We start from the raw sequence: 26,063 nt of genomic DNA, 5'->3' as shown, positions 1-26,063 counted from the left end.
TTAATGTCAAGAACAGCTAAATGCCAATGTTGTGGGAGCATTGAGGGTGATGGCATACCTGGTTGAAGGGGTCCCATGTATTCAATAACCTTATTAACTTCTCTAAGATCTTGGAGTAGCCTATATTTGTTCTTTCCCGGTTTTTGTATTACAAACACGGGTGTGTTCCATGGGCTGTTAGTTGGAACTATATTTCCTTTAGCCAATTGTTCAGCTACTAATGTTTTGAGTGCCTCTAAGTTTTCTTTTTTTAACGACCACTGGTTAACCCACACGGGTTCATCTGTTTTCCAAGTTAATTTATGTGGATGGCACTCTGCTTCAGTGGCCTGCAAGGGAAAATTTTGATGTCTAGGCGTGATATCAATTTTTGTTCCCCACTGAGACATGGCATCCCTTCCCCACAGGGTGAATTTGGTGTCTAGGACATACGGACGAAGTGTCGCTATTTGTCCTTCAGGACCTTCAATTTGGATGGTGTGTTTGGACTGCTTTGCAATTTGGGTACCTCCAATCCCTTGTATGATGCCCTGAGATTGCAATTCCCATTGCGTAGGCCACTTATCAAATGGAATGACAGACACATCAGCACCTGTGTCTAACATTCCCATTATACTGATTTTATGTGATTTGTAACGGAGCTTACATTCTATTACAGGTTTGTCATTTCCCAAAACCTCAGTCCAACAGATGGCTGGGATATGACCATCTGTGGGCAGGTATTTGGGCAGTGGAAAGGCCTGTGCAATGACTTGACTTTTAGGCATAAAGTACGGTGGATATATACATTGTACAATTAGGTTAGAACACCCGTTCTGATCCATTTTCATGAGTGTGGGTGTAACCTCTATCCCAGCAGGTGTTTCCCGAGTATCCCCAATAACAAAAAGGTATGTAAATTCTGGCATGTGGTCCACATTCTGGAATGAAATGGGTATTACAGTCTGTTTGTTGTTGTTGAAATGGTGTGCTTTATCACAGGTTACCTTAAACCTGAGTCCAGAAGTCCAAGTTGCTTTGTCTGCAGCCCTATTTATGTCTGAACGCGGAGCTGTTAGGACGCGTTGAGTCGCTAGTTTCCCTGCTGTTGACCTGGGGAAACAGTCTTTGGAGAGTTTTTATCAGCAGTTATAATTGCTCTGCAATTGCGAGCTACATGTCCCTTTTTCTGACAACGATAGCATACAAAGTTACCGCGCGATTGAGTTTCTCCTGTACCTGTAACATTCTCCACAACCTCCCCAACCATCCCCACTCTTTTCAAAAAGGGAGCAGCTGTGTTCAGCTGCACCTTCTTCGTACAGACTTCGAGGATGGATTCAACAGTAGGAGGAGGATACAGCGGGAGAGTGAGAATGACTTGTTTGCAAGCATCATTTGTATTAACTTGGAGAAGTTCGAGTAGGAGTGCTTGTTGGAGGTCAGGATTAGGGACCTGGGAAGAGACAGCTTCGTACAAACGGTTATAAAAGTGAATAATATTTTCATTTGGCGATTGCTTGATGGTGGTATAATGAGAATTAGGAGTTTGAGATGGTAATAATGTTAAGGCCTTTTCAGCAGCACGTGTGATTTCAGTAAGAACTGGACGAGGGATAAGCATTGCTTGTTTTTGAGGATTCGCCATATTATTGTCACCAGATAAAAGGTCTAATGTGATATAATTGTTTTCAAAATCCAGGTAATTATCTGGAGTTTGCCACAAAATTTTCAATAAATCAGATAAAATTATTTTCCATTGCTTTTTCCACACCATAAAATCACCAGGTGTGAGAAGAGTTTGCATTAATGTAAGTAAATCATGAGGTACAAGTAAGTGAGTTGCAAAAGTAGCACTTAAAAGGCTCTTAAAATAATTACTATGCATTCCAAACTCCTTAATTGCCTTGCACAAATCCTTAATATCAGAATAAGAAAGGGGTTTCCAGTCAGGGTTAGCTCCATTGCTAGTACAAGAGAGTGTAGTAGAAGCAGTTGGAGTTACTTCCTGGTAGCCATGGGTTCTCGGATTCAGAGGGGCAGTCACAGGACTGTGGGAACCTGGGGCGGGACAATGGGAAGCAGGGGCGGGGAGTGGAGGGGCAGGGGCGGGGAGTGGAGGCGGGGACACGGCCGGAGGAGGGGAGGGGTCGGGGGCGGGGTTGTGGGAGGCAGGGGCGGCACTTGAGCCATGGGTGGGAACAGAGGGAGGGGTGAAACACGACGCTGTGGGGACGGGGTTGGGGGCGGGGTCAGGGTGTGACGCAGGAGTGGGAGGGGATGGGGACAAGAAGGGATTTGTGGGATGGGGAGAAAGGGATTGTGGGAGGTGTAGTTTGGAGAGGAAGGACCATTGCGTCCGCCATTACTGGAGACAAACAAACTGGGAGAAAAGCGGTTGGGGGGAGGGGTTTTTTCCCGGGCTGCGAGCACATGGCAATGGCTGTCCCTGGGAACAAAGAGATCAGGGGAGAAGGGGTTTTTACGCGCGCTTGAAACATGAGGGCTAGAAACTGGGGAAAAGGGAGTGGAGAAGAGGGGTTGGGAAGGTCCTGGGATGGGCTCCGGATTCCCATCCAAGGCAGGGTGCTGAGGAAACACAGGTGAGCCAGGAGGACGATAGCTCTCCTGTGCTGAGAAGCAGTCTGCTCTAGCTGTGTTTTCCAGCGTAGGGGAAGAGGGGTCCGGGACACAGGGGTTGGAAGAGGGTATAAGGGAATTAACAGGGGGGTTTTGCAGTGGCTTTTCACGTACTGCCTTTTTCTCCGGCAAAGCATAACTTAGTAACAGGAGAGGAAAGAATTTTGAAACTGTTTCATCTCCTGCACGCCTCAGAGAGGAGAGTTTTCTCCCCACCTTATCCCAAAATTCAGCAGATCTTATGTCTTCGGAGGTCAGATTAGGAAAGTACTGAAAAAGCCATTGTACAAAAGATTGAACTAGATTTTTAGGGTATTTATGCCCAGTTAAAGAAAGGTAACTTTGAACTTGGTGGTATATTTCTCTATGGTGTGCAGAAACTTCAGATCCCATTATGAATGCACACGAAACCTCAACCCCTTACTCACGAAAAAGGAGGAAAAAAAAAGAGAAAGTTTACACCGGCACCAGCTTAAGACAGGAGCCCCTAAACTAGCAGGGAAATACTCACCAGAATTCTGGATTTATCACAGGAAAGCAGGTCCGGAGAAAAAAAAAACGCGAGAAGGGTCTTCTGCTTTCCAGCCGTTCCCTCGCCACGTGGCGTGGGGGAGGGTACAGGCTGAGGCTCTGGGCTCGATGTTACACAAAAAGTAACACCTCGCCACACAGAGCTGGCACAGCAGGACGTGCAGAGCTAACTCCAGCAGACACACAGCTGCCGGGACACCCTGAAAGTCTCTCAGAACCGGAGTTCAGAGATAGCACGCTGGGCGCCAAATGTAAAGGTATCTTTTCAGCTTTATACCGGCTAGCGCTTGTATTTCAATGCCTTAGAAAGCCTCGAGCAGCCTTGAGAGGTAGCACGGGCGATCTAGCACTTTAGTAGCTCTAAAATCGGTACCTGAATCAGCTGCAGAGCAAATACCATCAGCAGAAGCAAAGAGGGAGAAATATAGCTCCCTGCTCGCTCAATTCCCTGCAGTTAGAAGCCTTCAAATGAGACAGACGACCAGAGATGTTTACAGGAAGGTAGCTGAGCTGAGAGAGGGCCTTTGCCTCCCCTCGACCATCTTTTTATTCGGAGAAGGGGCAAGGGGATGACTGGGGGCGGACCCGGGGTGAGCGGCCAATCAGACACTGCTGAAGAGTCTGAGTTACATTTGGCTTTGCCCGCGCTTGGAACAAAGGAACTCGGAGCACATGTCTTTGGGAGGGGGGATGGGAAGCTCAAAACAGGCAGCAACAGAAAGAGGTAGGCACAAGGAGCATTATAATGGAGAGTGACACATTTTGTTTGGTTTTTTCTGATTAGATTAATCAGTATGCTTATAGTCATATTATTGATTTGTTAATTCTTTTTCTTATATCTGAGTATGTTCATGTATGTGTTTTGGATAATTCATTACTGATTTATCTACTTGAAACAAGTTTGAATTCTTGCTGAAGATAATTGTTAGTACTGTGTGATCCTTTAAGAAAAAAACCCAAACAAGAACAGCTTATACAGATCACAGAAATCTTGAATTTTGCTAGTTATAGTAAAATCTAAACCTAGACAAATAATCAAAATATACAATAAATGTTTTTAGTATGTCTAATAAATTTCAAATTTATAATATTAAAAATGTAGAATGGGAGACATAAAATGAGTATAAAGATTTTCAATACTATTTCCTGAATGCTTCTTGATAAGTCTATATTGAAAAGTTATGTTAATTTGCATGATTTTGCTAGTTACAGGTTGCACCTCATATTTTATTAGGAAGATATTTATAGAAGTATTTTTGAAGTTTATAATTTCAGACTTATTGATTGTGAAAATGTGTATTTCTTCAGCGGTATTCTGTGATATTTTTATTGCTTCTATTTTAAATTTCACTAGAGTTAGTTTAGAGAAGTTATAATTTCACAAATGCGTGTATGTACATATGCATGTATTTAATATTATAAAAATAGTAATATTAGTAATGCAAATACTGACATTATATCAATAGAATGTCTATTAAACTTTTAAATAAAGTCTCCTGAAACCATAACAAAATAACTTCAAATGAGAAAGCAAGAAATATCTTCACTATGTTAAGTACGCAGACCAGAAAGTATTGCTGGTGAGAAATCAAGGTTTTTTCTCACTGATTATCTTCTGCATCAAATTAAAGGGGACACTTAAGATTATATAAATTGAATCATTTTGACAAGGCTGTGCTTCACAAAAGTGAAAGAATCTTATTAATGTCAACATCTCTACATTAAAAAATAAGCATTTGCATTCCACATATATATCAGCGGTCCACAATATAACCTGATTACTATAAGCAAGATTAAAAATGTAATTCACTCTCATTAGATAATGATAAAATACCAAGATCATTATCCTTATTGCAGAGCTACAGATCACCCGAACTAGTGATAATTTAGCTGCACTGTATTCTTGCAGAAAAGAAGCCAGTGAACTTTAAGAAGTTCATGGCCCAGGGCCATCTGTGCAACAGGCCTTGGCTAAAAGCAGCCACACTGAATCAGAACATTAAAAGCAATGAGTTTGCACTCCAAAACTCTCAGCAGAATCAGGATGCTGAGCCAAATAGATTATTCCTGTTTCTTGTTTACATTAAATTCTTGATATGCATGGCTTTAACTGTGTTCTCTAGAAGCTCTTTTATGCAGCTAAAAATAACCAGAGCTCTGTGTGCATGGGGAAATCAAACTCCAGAAGATTCTGAGTCTGAAAGAAAAGAAAAAAGCAGTCTTTTGCTGATCTTAAATGCTGATGGTTGTGCCACTTTCTCACTGAATCCCCTCAGAATCTGGCTCTACGGAAGTATTTTTCTCAAAAGCATTTTAATTGTTTCATAATTTCAGTGGCTGAACTCAGACTTGTGTGTACTAAATGCTTGAAGCTAACCAGACAGCATCCTCAGCAAGTTAAAAGACTAACACCAAGGCATCACTGAAAATTTCTCTGTCTTGTTCTTTTGAGATCATTTCTAAAAAAACATATGGGGTAGAGGGATGTAAACAAACTCTGAATTTGGAGAATCTAATAAGAGATTTGAATTCAGATTTCTGTTTAGTATGGAAGAAATATTTCCTTTTCTTTTAGACTAATATTTCCTCTAGAGGGAAGGAAGGCTTTGGGAATCAAAAGATAAATTGAAAGGAAAATAGTTTGATATAATTCAATTTTTAAAGGCAACTGGTGGGCATGCTCAGATGAATAGATATACTGTAAAAAAATCTCTTTGATGAAAAGTGCAAATCATGTATTCCTGTGTGATACCAGAAGTTTTTTCTATTCCAGTGCCTCTAGGGAGTTTGTTCAAGCTCTTTCTCTCCTCTTAGTCAACCTGAAAAACACAAGAATGTCTGCTACCATTTCACACTGTGCTGAGCTGAAATGCTCAACAATAAACGAATGCCAGACCACTCTGCCCCACGAGCTTTTACGACTGGAAGGAACACCCTTCTCCTGGGAAGTGAAAGAGAGTCCCTTTCCCTCTCCCCTGGCAATGATGTGAGATGGTATGGAATAACATTAGGGTCCTGGCCATGCCCCCTCCCAGCTATTGCAAAAATCAACCCTGTTCTGGCCAAAACCAGGACACCATAAGACCAGCCTTCAGGAATCCCAGGTCCCTAAGAGCAGAGGAAAACTTTGGAGCAAGAAATACTTACCACTGGTGGAATCACTGCCCCTGGGGTGCTTAAAAAAAGACTGGATGTGGCACTTAATGCCATGGTTTAGTTGATAAGGTGGTGTTAGGTCATAGGTTGGACTTGATGATCTCAAAAGTCTTTTCCAACCTAGTTAATTCTGTGATTCTGTGAGAAGGACTAGGTTAGGGATCCCTTAAACACACTGGTCATATGTAAGTCTCGGGGGTTTGGTGGGTTGCACCCAGGACTGCTGAGAAAACTATCTGATGCCACTGTGAGGTCACTGTTAATTATCTCTGAATGGTCATGGCAATTAGGAGAGGTTCCTGAAGACTGGAAGAGAACAAATATCACCATCTTTGAGAAGGGAAAAAAGGAAGATCTGTGAAACTATAGGTTAGACAACCTCACCTCAGCCACTGGGAAGGTGATGCAAAAAAGCCTCCTGGAAACAATTCCCAAACACATGGAGGCCAAGAAAGTAACTGGAAGTCATCAACAGGGATTTAAAAGAGGAAATCATACTTGACAAGCCACACAGCCTCTGCAATTAGGTAACCAGCTTGGTGGATAAGGGAGAGCAGTAGATGCTGTTTACCATGACTTCAGTAAAGTTTTTGACACTGTCACCTATGACATTATCATAGGAAAACTGGCAAAGTCCAGGTATATATAGAAGTTCACAGTGAAGTGGATTAAAAAAAGTCTGAATGACCAGGCCTGAAGTGTTATGATCAGTGATACAAAGTCTGGTTGGAGGCCAGTAACTAGTAAGGTGCCCCAGAATTTACTAGCGGGTCCAATTCTGTTCAACTTCTTCAACAGTGACCTGGATGATGAAACAGAATGCACCCTCAGCAAGTTCTTAGATTGATTCAAAACTGGAAAGTGGCTAATTCTCCACAGTGTTTTGCTGCCATCCAGAGGGACCTCAATAGACTGTAGAAATGGGCTGACAGAAATCTCATGAAGTTCAAAAAGGGGTATTGCAAAGTCCTTCAATTGAGGAATAATAATCCCATGTGCAAGTACATTGTGGTGTCAGCTGACTGGAGTACAGCTTGGAAAAGGAGAACCTTGGATTTCTGGTGGGAAGCAAGCTGTCTATGAGCCAGTTATTCACCCTCACTGCGCATGGGTGGGGATTCATCCTCTCTATTCAGTTCTGTATCTGTCCAGTACAAGAAACATCTGGGCTTACTGGAGCATCTCCAATAGAGGGCTACAAAGATTATCAAGGGCTTGAAACACCTCTCATATCAGAAAAGACTGAAAGAGCTGCAACAGTTCTTTTGGTTTTTTGATGCCTTCCTATCATATCACTCCAGGCCTTTTCTTCATCAACCCTCACAACTACCCTATGCAAAAGTACCCTAATTTTACCAGAAACAAGATGCTGTTTTGGTGGTATGCAAAGGTATGATTTGATGATATGCAAAGATATGGTTCTGTTCTATTGTTCTATGGTTCTATTTCCTTCTTTTGAAGAACAATTTAGAAAGGGATGTCATTGTTTTGAACTTCCATGCAAGTTGCTTTTATGAATTTGCAAGTTCAACTCCAGGTGATCATTTGTCTTTGAACAATATTGGCAGGCCTGCAAGATCAGATTTTGTCTATCATCTGTGAGGATTTTTGTTTTCCTATAGCTGCCAGGTTGACTAGATGTTAAGGACTGCAGTTTGTGGTTGATGTTGACACTTAATTAGTCCACAGTTCCTGCATGTTACCACAGGATCCTGACAACAGCTACAGCTCATTTTTGCAAGACATCTCCTTGATACCTTATCTTGGTGTGTGTGCTGCTATGGGAGTTGTCCTGGGATAAAATTTTCAGTGTCTTTGTGATGCTTTCAGTCTTTGACAGCTGTGATTCCCTTAGTTGCATTAACCAATTGTTTCTTCTTCATATTCAGTGTGCAAAATCCAGGACAGTTATAGACATGTGGGATGATTCCTTCTGCTGAGCATGTTCAGTCTTTTTTATCCAATCATTTCTCATGTTCCCAAATTTCCTGATTTACCTGAAAATGTGGCGGTGTGTATGTGCATATCACCTTCTCAGGTAGCTTATCAGGTACTTCACTTTATCTTGCCTATTATTCATGGTCCACTCTGGAAGCTCTTTTTATAAAGTGATTGTTATCTTGAAATTGGCAGCAGGCAGCATTATGGGATGGACAGCACATTCAAGCAGCCTGCTACACAGGATCTGTAGTGTTTGATGGATCTATGCCTTCACATTGATATTTTAAAAGCTGATGCAATTTAAAATGTATATTCCTTTGAGAGTTGTAGCTATGGGTTTATGACTTCATGCTGTACAAATGACAAAAAGAAATAATTTCTGTTTTTCTGGAAGAAACGGATCTCAACAGATGGCATCATCTGTGAAGATGGTAAGTGAGAAGTAAGGCTTGAGCAGTTAGCAGACAACTTTCATGAGCCCTTAGAGTATGTGTTTGGTATCAGTCCATTCCAGCAAAACTTAAACTACGTTGAAGTGAATTAATGCAACAATGCTCTTCAATGCTTGCATCCCAGACGTCTGTCATCTAAACACTTTGAGCTCTTTCCAGACACTGACTTGAACATTGCACTGTTTCCAAGCAGAGTCCCAAAGGCTGGGAGGAAAGGCTGTAATCATCCATTGAATAAGTGTACTCTGGGATCTTCTCTAACAAGCTTGATGGCAGACTATCTACTTGGACTGAAAATATATACAGGCACACTTTCTTCCTAAAAAAACGGTTTCACACATAAAATTTGTATGGCTTATCAGTCTGGTTTACCCCCTCCTTTCACTCTCTTTTTCAAGGTAGAATTATATCTAAGAGTCATGAATAGTGGCCACTACACTCCTGTTGGGGTTTTAGTTCTCCTCCTGTTTTCTTTTTCTCTTAAAGGAATTTTCCCCAAACATGTGGCCAGGGGGGACAAATTACTGGGTGCATAAGAAAAACAAAGGACCTGGCCACAGAGAGAGGGGTGCATCTCTTTCACCTGGGTTTGTGGGCAGTCAGTTCCTGGCGTTTGGACATAGAGAGAGGGGCTGCTTCTTCGGCTGCCTTCCTTCTACTGGAGAGACCCCGGGATCCCAAGCCTGCCTTCCCTGCCCCACTGGGAGCCGGGCTGCAGGCACCCTGCCCCTGCCATTGCTTCAAGCCTTCGCTACTCTGTAGCCCCGTCACGCCCTGCCTGCCGAGATCTCTGGGGGGTTCCCACCGCAGCTCCTGAGTTTGGATACATCTCATCTGCCACACGGGATTGGTGCTCATCCCCGCTGTTCCAGCCTGCTGTTCCTGAGGGTCTGGCCGGACACCAGGATCGGCTGCCCAGGGGTTTGTGAAGCCTTTGTCCCATCCCTTCCCGGGATCCCAGGCCACCGGTGCCGCGTGCTCCCCGAGCTCGCTCCGGAGCGCCCCCTGCAGCCGCGGGGGAACCATCGCACCTGCCCTGCTCACCGGGAGCCGCCAGCGCCCCTGCCGGCTGCGAGCGGAACTGCACCCGAGGGGAAAGGGCCTGACAGCCGAGAAGGCTGGGACTGGGTTTGTGATTGTTTGCTGTTACTGCCAGAGTTATTGTTGTTTGTTTGACGGGTTATACACATATAGATATATAATAGTAAAGAACTGTTATTCCTATTTCCCACATCTTTGCCTGAAAGCCCCTTAATTTCAAAATTATAATAATTCAGAGAGAAGGGGGTTGCAATTTTTTTCCTTCCGTTCCAACGGAGACTCCTGCCTTCCTTGGCAGACACCTGTCTTTCAAACCAAGACAACTCCCTATAGGCAATGAAGAAGAACAAAGAAGAGCTAGGGTTTATCCCCTGGAAAAGGTAATGTGCTGACCGTGTACCAGCGTGCACCAGGTCATGGCCTCTAATCTTCCTTTGTAGTTCTTGAGGTGATACACCTGATGGTATAAACCGAATGGGGGATTGTGCAAGAGCAATTACTTCCATGTAGTTTAGGCAGGACCCTTTCCACTTCAGGAGAAACCAGATATTTGACAAGGCAGAGATATATTTGACAGCACATATGTACTAGTCAAGCAATTCATGCAATTACCCAAATGACCCTTTCAACCAGTAGTTCCCTAGATTTGTCTCCCGCTCTTTCCTTCTGTATTTGGTAACTGTAGATTCATCTCTTGTGGACTGGTTCTTTGTGCAATTGTTGAGTCTGCACAAATATTGCCTTGAGTTTCTTTATGCATTCCTCTCAACCCAAAGCTAAAATCAAGAGCTGATCTCCTTTAACTATCAATTTACTCGTCTATTAACTTGGTTTTGTTTGATAAAGGTAAATTTTGAGCCATCAACTGTAGCAATCTAAACACAAAACTCAATCTACATGAGAAAAAAGCATGTTATGCAAAATTCTTTTCACATTTTAATAGATAAAAAATGATCTGAATATTCATCTGTTCCTATTTTATGTATGTGTGATTTTTCTCAAAGTATTTTCAGCAGCAGAGAGGTTTATGCCACAAACATGAAGTTTTGGGTGTATAACTTCATCCTATTAAAATGCAAATCCATGAGTTTCTCTTCAGAAAAAAAGAAGACAATTTGCTGCTAAATCCCACTGAAAATTACTTTTACCGATTAAACTTCTGTGCTTTGGATGGCAAGTGGAGCAAATTGTTGCCATTTCTGATAAATACAAACTCAGTAACCAAAAACGTCCATGTTGCTATGAGGTAAACTAAGGTAGTTTATTTAATTTTCCATAACCATGTAGTGCCTCCTGAATTGTTGACAATAAAAAAATCTTTGCTCTCACAGCTGTGTTTTTACAGTATTCTGGTACAGTAACTTTTGGGTTTTATTTCTTACCTCTGTCACCATTTTCATTAGTGTTTGTATGACTTCACATACCTCAACAACACCTTTAGTGGCAATTGTGTTTCCACACACTGACTTGCTGTAAGCATTGCATCAACTACTGTTATAATGTATCTGAGAAATATTGTATGATAAATGCAAGGTGTCGATGTGTATTGATTCTCCCTACTGGGTCTGGCTGGGATGCAGCTAATTTTCCTCACAGCAGCTTGTATGGTGCTGTGTTTTAGACTGGTGAACCAAGAAATGTTGCTAATATAGATATTATTAATGTCAACCCACAAGTTTGCTCACATATTCCCTTATTCTCTCTACTGATGAGGGGGTGGGAGCAAGAGAGTGGAGGGATCTTATCTGCCAGCTGGACTCGACCCACTACATTCCCTCAACTGCACTGTCACCTCAGAGGGAGCTCTGTGGCTAATTTGTATCATGTGTTCACAAAGAATCACACATAGTGTTTTCTTTTTGTGCTGGTTTGAAAACAAACCAGTGGGGGCACCAAGTCAGAATAACAATTTAATGGGGAAAATTAAACAAAAGGGAAAAAAGACTAAAAGAAAACACTGGTTCAAACTGACAGAGTCAAAATACAACCTGAGTCCCTGTTAGGCAGGGTGGTGGTAGCAGTCTGGTAGAATGGTGGGTGCAGTCCTCTGAAGCAGTGATCCTGTAGAAAAAAAAAGGGTCTGCTCTTCTTCAGAAGGGCCAATGGTGGCTATGTAGCTCCTGTCCTCTGGAAATCCAGTGGAGAAGGGTTGTCTCTGGTGTTCAGTCCCAGATTATATCCAGGATGGGATGCTTGGTTCCTCCCTCTGGGTGGAGCAGCTCACAATGGGGTAATGAGTCATGAGGCCAAGTGTTGATTAGGCTCATTAACAGAAGATGGTCCGGAGGGAGTTATCTCTGAGTCAGGCGGCCGGACAATGATGGGCAATTAACAGCAAGATAGTCTGGGGGGAGGAGGCAAGGAAACACTGCCCCACCTGATCTCAATGATCAGCTCATGAGGATGGCAATAGGATACACTGCAACCCAGGACACTTTTATAATTCTGTTACTTGTCATTGATAATTTGTAGGCCTGCAGCAGACTTTTCGGTGTGCTAAAGGTATTTCCAGAAGTGAGACCCCTGCTTGACCAGCTGATAAGAACCATTCTTTCCACAAGGAACTAGCAATCTCTTTATAATGAAATACTAGGACAGCTAGCAGAAAGTTTTCTTTATGTATTTTATATGAAAATAGTCATATGAAGTTATATACCTCTCCTAATCTTTGAGTGAAATGGATGTTGAAATCTGGGGTTTTCTCATTGAACCTTAACAAAAGGACGCATAAATACCCTCACAGCTGGTAGACTCTTGATCTGACCTAGATTGCAGGAAGTTATCTGGGCATGATAATCTGCATGGTTTTCTTTAACCAAAGAAGACCAAAAGTCTTCAAAATAAGTAACATCTCAGGTTTTGGTAGAAAAAAACTAGAAAATAGAACATTTAACCTCTTAATAATAAAAGCTTAGTATGAAGTCAGACAAAGTAGAAGAAAAATGGCTAGACACAACCCTTGCCCTCCCACCATGATCTTACAGGCAGGTTTTTAGTCTCTCACTGCCTTTGTGAAATTTAGTGAATTTGCATCTTGTTTGGTCCTGCTTCCTTCTTCATTATCTCTGAGCCCAGATTCTGTGCTCTGTTCTCCTAAGAGTCATTTCAATTTCTCTGCTTAAGCTGCAGTCTGCTACTTCCCTGCTATACCTATGGTCTTCCATCTGGGTTGTTACCTAGAAACTTTTTATTTTTTTTAATCAGAACCCACTCTTTGGCTCATTATGGAAATAAATCATATTTTATCTTTCTACCAGTGTAAATTTTATGCTTAAGGGAGCATAATGTTATTTTAAAATAGAAGCAAATTAACTGTGCAGCCTATTAAGATACATGACTGTCTAGGAAAACCCTAGAAGTTTTAACACTGTTTTTCCAGTGTTAATAAGACAAAGGGTTTTAGTGGCAGCTGCAGTATTTGTAACTTGGCCCTGTTTCTCACTTGTAGTCTGTCACTCTTCTTTTCTCCATGTGTTTGAAACTTGTGTAAGGTCCAGCTCAGTTTGAGTTTTTGGCAAGTTTTTTTCATCTTTATGCTTTCTACTTCCAGCATATATTATATTCTTTGCTGTTTCTTTGTGTGTGGATTTCTGTGTATTCATTATTCCCAGTACCCTCTTCCAGCAGGTGATTGCTAGACATTCCTGCCATTTTAATTAAGAAAATTTCACACCTTCTATCTTTGATGTTTTCAGTTCTTTATCTGATCTCTAATTTCGTGATTTTTTCCTTCCAAAAAAGAAAGCCATCACTGAAGTTGTAGTTCTGTTTGTCTAGACTCTGTTCAAATTATGGTGATTCCCGTTTGCTCTTTCCAGAGTTAATCTAGGTGATTAGTGTTTCTGTAGTGTCCTTGACATTTATCAATCTACAGTGTAAGGTTTGTTGGGGTTTGTTTTTAGGCTGTGTATTTGAGAATAAAAAGATATCAAATGTGTTGTTGAGGAATAGAGACTACCAAATTCAAAAGCATTTGGTTTCCTATTATGCATGCGAAGTTAGGCTCACAGTTATGTGATTTTGCCTAGAACCTACTTCTCTAATAATATCAACAATCTTTCTCTGCATTCATTCTTAGTACAGGATCTTCCATTCTCATTGATCTTCTACATAGAAGTTTCCATTATTTCAGTAACAATAAATTGACTTTGTGTTTCCTGACAGCTTTTTTGCTGTGTTATTTCATTCCTTTTCCCAATAGCAAACAATGTAGCAGAGGCAGATTTTATAGAAAACTATAGTAAATGGAGGCCATTACTGATCCTTGGCAAATAAGCCTTTCAGTGGTGTTTGCTTAATGGCTTCACTCTAAACTAAGTATCTGAATGTACCTATTGGGCATTCAGGGAACATCTGAGCCTGAAAAGTGGTCAAACAACACATTTGCCAAGACAGCAGGGAATGCACTCTGCTCTGAAGTTAGAGGCTGACTAAGCTGCTGTAATATAAAGAGTCATTATTAAGAGAGGAACATGATGATCACGTTGTTTGTAAATTTGTGATTTTTAGTGTGCAGCATAAAAAAAGAGGAACAAAGGAACTGGCATCTGTTCTACATTGGAAATGCAACTATTATTTAGTGCTCTTTCATCTAAATGAAATGAGATTTAGAAATGAAAGAATAGATGAGGAGGAGGAATCATTTAATGAAATGGAATTGTGGGGAACATTAGCACAAAAGCTTTAATTTCCAATTTTATTAGTATCAATGCCAATTTTATTAGTATTAATTGTAATTTTTTTGAAAGCAAAAAGGGTAAAGATGAGTTACTCTGTTGGTGCCTGTCACCCTGTTTTGTGGTTTAAAACTCTCTGTTTGCCTGGATTTTACTTACTTTTACTGTGTTTGCAATTACAAATTTCTGAGAACCATATAAACAACTACAGCAAGTTGTTTTCTCTGTGTATAATAGTAGCAGAAAAAAGCAATATATGATTGTGTCATGTCTCATTATAGAGATTCTTGTACTAGGTTACAGAATGCTGCTTTACAGACAATTGTTTACAGCACAGACTGAATACTATGAAAATAAAATAAGAGAGAAAAAATTAAAACCAATTACATTCATAAAATGTTTTTAAAAATAGCACAAATTAAATATAAGATAAAATGCCAATGTAAACCTGAAATAATAGGAATATCTTTACTATTGACATAAGCCTATATTGTTTGGCATTTGTGAGCTCATAGGTAAGAAAGATCTGAAAAATAATGTTACTGATACTGTCTTACAATCAGTTTGTGAAAATGAAAATTGTTTGTCCATTCTACAATCCTATTGTCCATCTTGTATGGCCATATAGCAGAGTACTTTTGAATCCTTTAATGGGATTGGAGGAGAGGAATTTGGATTAGCCAGATGTTTAGTTAAAAGAGATTCCTGGTTAACTGCATAGATAAGTGCATGAATGCAAACCTTTGTGTGCCTGTGTGTGTGAGCATGCACATGTGCATGTATGTGTGTATTTGTATAAGAAAGTTTATTCATTATGGCTGGTGAAATTCCAATAGCCAGCTACTAACATGAATGAAGAAATGCCTGAGATCATCAGGCATCCTGTGATTTCTACAGTTTTACAGGAAAGAGTTTATAGATTCCTTAGAGTAAAGAACCAGGAGATCCTGGTGGACAGCAAGATGAACAGGGGCCAGCAATGCGCCCTTGCAGCAGAGGAGGCTAAGGGTATCCTGAGCTGCATTAGGAGAAGCACTGCTGGCATGTTGAGGGAGATGATCTGTATCCTGTGCTCAGCACTGGTGAGGCCACATTTGAAGTGCTGTGTCCAGTTCTGGGCTCCTCAATACAAGAAAGACATGGAGCTACTTGTGTACATGGCCACAAAGTTGATTAAGGAACTGGAACATCTCTCCTGTTAGGAAAGGCTGAGAGAGCCAGGACTGTTCAGACTGGAGAAAGCTCAGGAGGAAAATTCACCAGTATTCTACAAATATTTGAAGAAAGGATGCAAAAAGGGAAGAGACAGGCTCTTTTCAGCTGTGCCAAGTGACAGAACAAGAGGCAAAGGCCTCAAGATGAAACACAGGAGGTGTCATCTGAATATCAGAACTTTTCCACTGTGAGGGTGCCTGAGCACTGGCACAAGTTGCTCTGATTGTATGGCAGTCTCCATTCATGGAGATATTCAAAAGTTGTCTGGACTTGATCCTGAGCAATTGGCTCTAGGTGACACTACTTCAGTGGAGGAATTGGACAAGGTGACCTCCAGAGGTCCCTTCAAACTTCAACCATGCTGAGATCTGTTACTGTTCTTTTTCCTAGCATACTGCACTGGTTGCTACTGGAGATATAGGATACAGGTTCAGTGTCTGGTGAAGATGGTTCTTTACCCTCGTCTAATATTTCTGTTTCTAAGAGAATTGTAGGAGAAGAAACCTGAATTAATTCACATGGTCAGATGTACTTTGATGTGGCTGTAGAAGCTTCAATGGCTGCAGAATAGTGGAAGGGAGGGTTCAGAATCCTCTGAGTATCAGCTCTTCATACTGTTATTAATGACAGTTGTAATCTCTGTGAAGAGTGAATAGAAAAATAAATTATTTTGTCTTAGTAGGATGCATATTACATGATTTTTTTTTTTTAACCTCATTCAAAGGGCTTTTAATAGTGTTGACTTTTTTTGACTTTTGGAATTTTTTTTTCAACAACAAAGAATATGCTTGGAAAGGAATACAAATGCATTAAAATCTCTGAAAAGGGAAAGTGGCTGACCTTGTGGTGTTTGTCCTGCATTACAGCCTGAGGTATGTTGATAATAAAAATGAAAGAGGTAAGATTTCATCTTGAGAAGAACAGAACAGGTGAGCATTGACACTTAAAGCAATGTTATGGAGGGAGAGGAGGGAACTCACTTTCAGGATCTGAGGGATGGAAGCAAGTAAAGGAGCAGTTTAGAATCTGCCATGAATGTTTAATTATTTTAATATGTGTTTTCCTTTTTATAAGTGAAGATTACTTTGAACTTCCAGTTTTTAGAACATGGTTTGATTTCTCCTCTAGATCATATACTGCATAATGTAGTTTCATGTGAATCTTATCTTTTTGTTTACTCTGGTTTTCCTGGGGACTATCAATTCCAAATAAAATTTGTAAATGCTTTAGGCAAGGAGTCTAATAGCATGAAACTCAGGGCAAGTATGAGACTTTCAGGATTAGGTGTGTCCTTTGACAAGTTTATGAATAGTATACAAGTCAAGGTGGGGAAAATAAAATTTAGAGGTAGACCAAAAGGAAGTGCTCCACAAAAATCAACATCAATCTTTGGCAATGAGTAGGTAATACAGTTCAAAGCTCTGGGGAAACACATATTGTCATAAGTCTCTCAGAACTGCATGTCTCAAAATGGAAATTCAAGCTAAACCAAAGAATAAGGTAACCAAATTCAACAGCTTGCCTCACTCCTTTGCTAAAAGTTTTTGTTTCCTCAAAAGAGATAAAAAACCAGGTTATATGTCCACTTCTCAGTTGTGCCAAGTTAAACTGCCATTAATCTAAATCTATGTTATTATGATGAATTATAGATGAACTTTCATGTTCTACTACATTTGTCACAGGGGCACTAACAACTAACTGAAAGACAGAGCAGACAAAAAAGGAGTAGTAACCTGTCAGTTGTTTCACTAAAATTTAACCAAAATTTTAAATTTTTTGTTATTGGTAGAGTTTATTTGGTTTAGAACACAACAGTTCATGTTGTTTTACTATAGTATGATAATCAAATGCATTTTGGAAGTCTTTGGATTCATCACCTTCTTGTCATATCATGGTTAACATTTTTATGTGATCTGTCTACTGTAGATACACCTTTGATCACATAAGTACATGTGACTAACATCTTGGTAACCTTAGAATGCCCACATGCTCCTAAAAACCTTTTTATGTGTCAGGCAGCACTCCTCGTTACCATGTTCCTAACACCGCAAACCACTACTTCTCACCTGGTCCTGATATATGCCTCCTTGGATTTTCTGGAGTATTTTGGGGAAGTGAAGGCATTTGCAGAAAGGCATAATGAGCCAGCTGACATATGCCTTACCTAGTGCGTGAGGAATATTCTGTTACCTTGAAACACCTCTTGTCTTAAGAAATTGCACTATAAGGAAAAAAACCATATTTAAAATGTAAAAAAAACCAGACAAACCAGTTGCATATGTTTCTAGAAGGTGTACGGGCATGATATAAGAAAAGCACAGATCATGAAAATCTATGAAGAAATTTTCCTCCTCTCTCCGTTCTTCAGAAGAGAATTTTCAGTTTTCTTAGGAGTCTGGCAAAATTAGGCCCATTTGAATACCATATACCATATACCATATATGTTCATTAAAGAAAAGCCTATTGTATCAGAAAATTTTCATTTTTATGGGTATTTTTTTCATTCTGAAGACACCCTTTTATATGGAGGTCTTTGTTTTAGATAAGGCATTATCTCTTCTAATTCAGACAGATGTACAACTTCTTGCTAGAACTCTTCCCTTTTTTGTAACTCAGCATCTGTAATTCACTAAGACATGTTTCACACTGAATCTTACTTTAGATATAGACTATCCTGACTTGAAAGTGACACATGAGAATCATCAAATCCATCAGCATATAAACACATATGCTTGATTCAAACATCTGTTGGGTTAAATGTTTGTAGATTTGAGTGATTGGTTATGGATTGGACAAGAACCAGAACTACAGAAGTTGACTGACTTGGACTGAAAACTAGTTCATGGTGATGGACTCTGAACACCCTTCTCTAAGTGCTGTAATACTGTAATGTGTTAGCATGGTGTTCAACGTGTAACTTCAGTGTCACTCTGAAAAAGTGAAGTGCAGGGAGATGAGCTGATTTCCACAGTTGATAGAGTCTGCACTGTACAAGACAGGTAAGTCCATTTTCCAAATTTCACTCTACATTTTCTAGTCCTTTCAGGCCAATATATTTTCCATCTTTCTCAGGGGCAAGGTATTGTACCACATTAAACACAGAGAATTGAAAAAGATAAATTACAGTTGTTGAACTTATAAAGAATTGCAATAGCAAATGCAGTAAGTGAATCATTCATTATGTTCATAAGTATAAACACTGAAATTGTTTAGAAAAGGAGCAGACATTGCTAGCCATAAAGCTTAGGGAGGTCCTTCCTCACATCAGAGTCTTCACATCCGTTCTGAAATGCAACAGTGCACTTGTTTAAGTGCAAGCCAAGAGCAAGTTTAAAAAGTAAGGATCGTGGCCAAGGATGAACTTTCATAAAAATGGTAAGGGAATTTCTCAGTACTCTTGAATCTTTCAGACTTACTGATTTTAATTAATCCTTTGTGGTTTAATGAACCATGCTGAGCTAGAACTGCCAGAATCATGGAAAATTGACAGTGGAGCACTCATGCTCAGGTTTTAGACTGCCAGTCAATTTAGACGAAGAAATGATGCACGAGGAATGTGAATGTCTGTTATACCGTGAACTGGTTCCCCCCAGTCTGGGACCAGGCAGATGACCTATCTGGTTTCCACTGTGGAGCACAACAATGCAGGAGGGGTTTTGCCAGTTCAGATCCAATGTGAGAGGATAGTCTCAGTTACCTGCACTACAGCACAGGAGGCTGGAAGAGCTATTGGCTTGCTGGTTTCCCATAGCAAAACCATCAGGGTTGCAACTTTTACAAGCCTTGATTTGAGTGGCTAGAACAAATGAGAACTGAATAGCAGAAATGTAAACCTGTACCACCCTGGGCAGTTTGGGGGATTTATTTTCTCCCTCTCTTCTGCCTGTATTATTATGCTTTACCATTCTTGTTTCATGAAAGTCTAATAATAGGATTCAATATCCATGGCAGATACAGTAAAAGCAGATTCAGGGTAATAACAGTAAATTCTTTTAAAATACAGTAGAGGTAGTTAGATGAAAAAAACCCCTGGATTTTACTCACCTCTTGAACCCCTTTTTAGTTGTGTTACTATAACTTAATCAAAATTGTTTTGGGATATTTGGCTCAGAATCACAGTGTCAGTGTAAAATCTTCTATTACCTTAAAATATTCATTGAACGAGCTTTTGGTGTTATGTATAGGTTTATACGGTATTTCATTTCATAGTCAGTATGAGTCAGGATGGAAAAAATTTCAGTTCCTTGGTGTTTCACCCAATTTATTTATATGTCAGCATGTAGGCAATTTTACCAGTATATATTCCCATTTTGCCTTCCCATTTCTATACTAGTACCAGGACAGAAGCTGAAGCAATATTCCTTCTCCCATATTTAAGTGTTTTCTTTTATTACTTTTGTTTGAGAGCTAATACTACTTTTCATTTTCTTACACATTTTGAAATGTCATTAATCTCTTTGGCTCATACTCCATTATCTAACAATAAAAATGCTTGTGATTTAAAATTTCAACTGAGTACAGAAAGTTTTATTAAAAGTAAATATTAGAAAGTGTTTATGAACAGCATAGGTACATCACAGACACACACTCCCCTGCCACTGTCTACTTCAGCAGGACTTCTCAAAGGGAGGTGCATTTCTCTCTCATTAGTAGTTATACAAAATAACCAGACTAACCTTGTCCATTTTGCTTGAACTACCAGAGTTAAAATGAATAAGGTTTAATTTTTATTAATTGATTTTAAAAAAATTTAAATCAACAAGAACAAAAGTATAACATTTTTTGGCAATATGATGTCTGAGTCACTAATGTCGATTTTTAACAAAGCCTTGAAAACTTTTGGGCTTGAAGAAAGTACATATCTCATATATAGCATATTGCCTTGAATGCAGGCAAGTTTCAGTGTTCAATAAGTAAAATATAAAGATGGAATAATGTCCTGTTGGATTAAGCCCATTCTCATTGCCTTGCTGCTAATTTGATCGTCTGTGTAGTTCTAATTTGTGCTGCATGTAATTCAGTATCTAAGAGAGGAAAATAGGTTGTAAAATGACATTTTTAAAGAACAAATTCTTCTTTAGGGGGAAGCATCACCACCACAACCCATGGAATTTAGGTGTGGCTTTGTATTGGTTTTTTAAAATGTTATTTTTGGTTTTCAGAAAGTTTTTTAGTGGGCTTGATATTGAAATTCAGTTGCAGTAGGCTTCAAGCATGTTAAAACTGAGATGTTAGCCAAATTTGTATGGCTAATTTGAAGAGAATATAGAGCTGAGATTATGGCTTACTTAATTTCAGAGTTCATTATGATTGTTTCACATGATTCTAATCACTAGCAGAAAACAAAACTGGAGTAAAGAAGCTGTTATCTAAGTTGAGGGGTTTTTTGCATTATTAATTTCCAAACGGTCCACCATGGTTTTAGTAAACACCAGTTAAAATTTTATTAGAGTATTCAAAACTGTGCACCGTAATTATTTTATTTAAGTTTGAAATGCTGCATTTGAAAAGTTTTGCAGTCTATTGAAGAGAATTCTACTAATCAGACTACAAAATCAGACATATTTCAGGAGTCACAAAGATGTGAAAGACTACTAAAGAGTGTATTCTGGTACACTGTAATATCTATAGTGAGAATTTTTAAGATATATAAAATTTATCTTGAGTGGAGACAAATGAGGAAAGATTGTGCTATGATTTTTTTCTTTCCAGTTAATCATATTTTTAAATAAATGCTCAGATCATAAGCCAAAACCTCATTGTATTATTTATGAATCTGTTGTGAATTGACAGCATGTAAGTTCATTTCATTAGGAACTCATTCTAGGTTAATTCTATCTAACAGCAGCTTAATTTGGGCTAGTCAGTAAGGGATGTTAATAAATGATTCGGCATAAATGTGTGAACTTTTCCTACAAGGTAAGTATCTGTACTCATTTTTGTCAAGTATAAAGGGCGTTTAAAGAGCATGGTTACTATATGTCAAACATATCTGAATAGATTGTGAATAGTGAATTTTATTAAACTAAATTTCTGATGTTGCTCTGGCTCTGACATTTTCAGGCAATTTAAGTGTTACAACTTGTCAGCATATTAATGTATTTTTGTAAATGGAAGGGAACTCAACTACATGTGAAGTCTACATTTTAATATTCTGCTAAACACAAAAAGGATCTTTTCTTTAAAACAGCAGAATAAAAGCTGCTTACTTTTGATTGTATATATCAATAGCTCTTATTCCTTTATATCTCTAAGATATTATTTTTTTTTATAGATAGCGTAGCAGAACAAATGCAAGTAATTTTTTAACTAAAATGTTTATAATGTGGTTATAATTTTAAAAAATAATAATTAAGATTGCTTTAGAGGAATGCATTACCTTCAAAATAGGCACATAACAATGTAAGAGAAATTATTAGGAGGCCAGCCAGTAGTGAGGGGAAGGAAACCATGCTGTTAAAATATTCAATGTTATAGTGTTTGGAGAAATATGCAGATAAATGTTGATTTCCAAACCAAGTGACTAATGTGCTCTTCAGTCTGCAAAATGGATCATAGGTTGACATAGTGAATTTTCCCTATACCAGAGTCTTGGATGAACTTAACTTGGCACAGTAGCTATCATAAAATCTTATTGTATATGACCTTAGCCTTTATTGATTTCTTTTGTTTCCTTTTTTGTTTGTTCATTTTTACAATCCCAAGAAAGAGGGCTTTTGTTGAAACACATGCATGGCATGACTGAGAAAATCATAAGAGGCTCAGGGAGAAAAAAGCAGAAGAGCTTTAACAAGTTGATTTATACAGAGAATATTAATACATTTTTCAATTGTTCATTTCTGAGGAGACAATGTTACAGGTCCCGTGTAGTTTCCAGCTCAGAATCCTGTAGCCATTTCTGTCTGTGTTCATAATAAATTTGCAACAGATCCTGCATCCTGTTAATTTGAAAATTATTTTATTTACTATTTATAAAAGGCAGAGAAAAAAATAACAAGCTTCTCTTATAAAAATTAAAATTTGAAGTTTAGTAGGGCAACACATCTTCAAAGATTACCTGGTATATTTTGTTATGAAGATGGCAGCAAAAGCAGACTGCTGATTGCAATGCTTGGCAGTCCATCACACTTATATCCGTGCCAGAGTGGCTGGCAAAGGAGGAAGAGAAAGAGTGTTCTATTGCCTGTAATCCACATCAATAACCTCTGCCAGCCCTTGTGGCATATCAACAAAGTTAACTTGGAGGAGAGCATTCACATCCAGTACTTGAATGAGTTTTTTGTTTCTTTTTGAGTTCCAGGAAGCTTCATTGTAATCCTCTGTGTTTGTTCCAAAGAGAAACCATCTTCCCTTTGCCACACTTGAATTTTGTTCACTTTAAATGCCACCTTATAGACGGTACACGACTTTCCACGTTGTTGCTGTGTAATAATATCTCTTTTAAAGTCTTAACTTCCTGTAAGCCTTAGCTGCTAAGGAAATAAACAATGAACTGTTAGTGAAGTCTTTGAGCCCTCCCATGGGTTGGAAGGCCAGTTCATTCTGTTTATAGCATATGGCATGGCATGGTGTGTTATGTTCCAGAGTGGTTGAGCAGTGCAGAGAAAAGCCATTCTCCTTGCTTCAACTGTATTGTACTTGTGCAGCCTATCTGTCTGCTGGGAGGGAGACAGCTCTTCTTTGCCTTTAATATGGTTGACTTTTAACCCCATTTACACTTGTACCATCCACAGCATGCTATGGCAGAGTTCCACAACTTAATTTTGAGTTGTATGAAAAGCAAACCCTTTACCTTGCTTTCATCTTCGCACTGATTTATGTCATTTCATGTCCTTTTGATCCTGTATTTTGAGAAACTGTGAAAACTCTTTGTTCATCTGCACACTGCTCTGTTCTGTCTCTCATTGACAGTGAGTTTTCCTGACTGAAGATTCCTGGTCTATAGAGTCACTCTGTTCAGAAACTCTCATATGTATCGTCGCCCTTACATACCTTATAATTTTGTATATTGTGACATTTTTGCATATTGTGCATATATGTTGTGAAATCCTGTTCTCAGGATTTTGGTTTTGCTATCCTGAGTAGTGCAGAAAATGTTGAGCCACTTAAATATGTTGAAGACCACAGACCTTAATACACATTTGCAGAGAGAATTTCTAGGGGCTCTCTATATTGAGAAACCTCACCATTTATTTACAATTTTTCTGCTTCTGTTTTTACCATTCTCCTAATTTATTGAAGGCGTTCCTTATTATCCCAGGGGGACTGAGTTACTTTAGTCTTTCAACACAGAAACTTATTGAAATCCTTTGGAAATCAAAGGCTATGTGCCAAGGCATCGTTTTTCACATAGGGTTCCTCCTGTGAGTTACAATTTCCCTTTTCAGAAACCATCTCGACTATTCCCCTGTACATTAAGTTCATTTACATATTTGTTAATTCTGTTCTTCAGTGTAATTCATAATCATTTGTCTTGAATGGAATTGGGACTTAGTGATCTGTAGTTTGAGATGTGTCCTTGCATGCCCTAGTCTTGTTCCCATTTTCAAAATCATACAAAGCAAAAAACCAAGCCTTCCTCCCCTCTCCCAAAAAATCCATATCTACCATTCCCATGTTTTGCATGCCATCTTAAGTGATGACCACAGTAACTTCCCATAGGAATCCCAGGCAGACACTATTTGATCATTCTCTTTTTTTGCCACTGTTCACTTTTTTAGGTATTTTTAACATTTTCTAGTAATAATTCAATTTGAGACAGATCTCTGATGTCCCCCAACTAAAAAGAGGTTCTGTCATGAGAACCTCCCAGAACTACTCTTCATTAAATTTTGATTTGAGTCATTTACATTTCCTGCTAGAGCCTTGTCTCTTTGAACATTCCCTTTATACTTAGATGGTCTATTAGCCCTAAAGCCTTTCTGGCAGGCTTAATGCTCCCATTGGGCTTTAAAAAGCATTTAATGCTTTCTATTATGCTTTCAGCAAATTGTTCCTCAAGATATTTTTACTTTTCTTTCTGCAACTATCTAAACTTGACTTCATGTTTAGTGTTAGAAACAGGTCCTTGGCAGTGCATAACAACTTACTGTTTTCTGTATTTTCAGTGCCCCTGCAATGATTCCCATTTTTAGTAGGTCATTAGGCATCTTTGAAATATGATTAATGATACTAGAAATCTTTTGAGCAGGGAAATAGTAAACTTAAAAATTTCAAATCTTCCCTGTTTACCATTCTGCATGGCCTGTATTCCTCCATAAAAAAAAAAAAAAAACCTGATTAAAGTGTTCTCTAAGTTAGTGAAACACACTTTTCACTGGTGTTTCACAATACCCGTAGTGCTCTCTTCATGTTCCGAACTCTGTTTTTAAATTTATTCTTTATTTTTAAGTCAGTACTGTTTACCTTGCTGTGATTTCTTTTCATATTCTTTTTTTTTTTAGTAGAATTTCATTAGAGGAAAAATGGAGACAAGGAGGGTTTTTCAGGAGTAGGTAAAATAATCCTACAAATATTTTTATAGTAACTTAATTATTTTTAAAATTGATCACAATGACAAGCAAAAGAACTGTGTGCATTTTTTCCTTTGTAGATTTCTGGACCTGTCTACAATTTCACTGGCTGTATAAAAGTCACAGAAATCAATAATGTCGGACCTTTCAGCTTCTCTAACGCTGTGGGAAGAAGTAATGTTGACAATTGCAGGTAAACTGCCCTCTATACCTTTCCAAATTGTAAGAAATTGTTTGTGATGATTTTGCTTCACTGGGTGACCATTTTAGATAATTTCAACAATGGTTAAAAAAAAAAAAAAGACAAAAACCCCTAGAGAGACAGATACCTTGCTTTCTTTTATGCTTTTGAAGCATTTTCTTTATGAAAGATTGTATTTTTTGCAGAGTAGTTCAATTAAGCTTGACAGCTTATTTAGAGTGAGTTGTCAGTCCCCGAATGCTGAAACAGTGTACTAAGAAAGATGATCTGCAGGAAAATATGGGACTGGGAAGTGAGGAGATGTGCTGGTTGGATTTTACTCATGACTTTGGGACTTCCATTAGTCTTGTTACAAATATGGATGACTTGGTGCCACATTTACTCTGCAAGAGATTGTGAAAAATGCTGGAAAGCATTGTTGCTGAATACATTTAAAAACCCCGGTTGAATTCAGTTTTGCATATTCACATAGCTGTTGGTCATGCATTGATTGAAATAAAAGGCTATACAGGAGCAGTGGTGCACATTAGGATTCTGTTCTGTAATATAATAGGTTTGAACATGGAAAAGTGGAAAGCAAAGGAAAACAGAGGTGAATTGCATTTGTAGATAATGAAGTCTTTCAGAAGAGAGTATCATTTCAGTCGTGGGATGTACATGTCCTATATTACTGGAGAACATTATATATGGCTTTTTACATATGACTTTTCCCCCTAAA

The 26,063-nt window shown here is 38.9% G+C and overlaps 1 protein-coding gene across 4 annotated transcripts in view; it reads left to right on the top strand.

Moving 5' to 3' along the window:
- The window catches only part of EYS (eyes shut homolog), an 860,563-nt gene that overhangs the window by 609,713 nt on the left and 224,787 nt on the right, over positions 1-26,063 (top strand). For all 4 annotated transcript variants that reach the window (XM_048297572.1, XM_048297571.1, XM_048297573.1 and 1 more), the window contains one exon: positions 25,224-25,336. In XM_048297572.1, coding sequence (XP_048153529.1) covers positions 25,224-25,336 — 113 coding nt within the window. The remainder of the gene's footprint in view (positions 1-25,223; positions 25,337-26,063) is intronic.

This window comes from Corvus hawaiiensis, chromosome 3 (assembly GCF_020740725.1).
Source record: "Corvus hawaiiensis isolate bCorHaw1 chromosome 3, bCorHaw1.pri.cur, whole genome shotgun sequence".
Lineage (NCBI taxonomy): Eukaryota > Metazoa > Chordata > Aves > Passeriformes > Corvidae > Corvus > Corvus hawaiiensis.
Note: the sequence above shows the minus strand (reverse complement) of the source record. Positions and strands in the feature narration are given on the sequence as shown.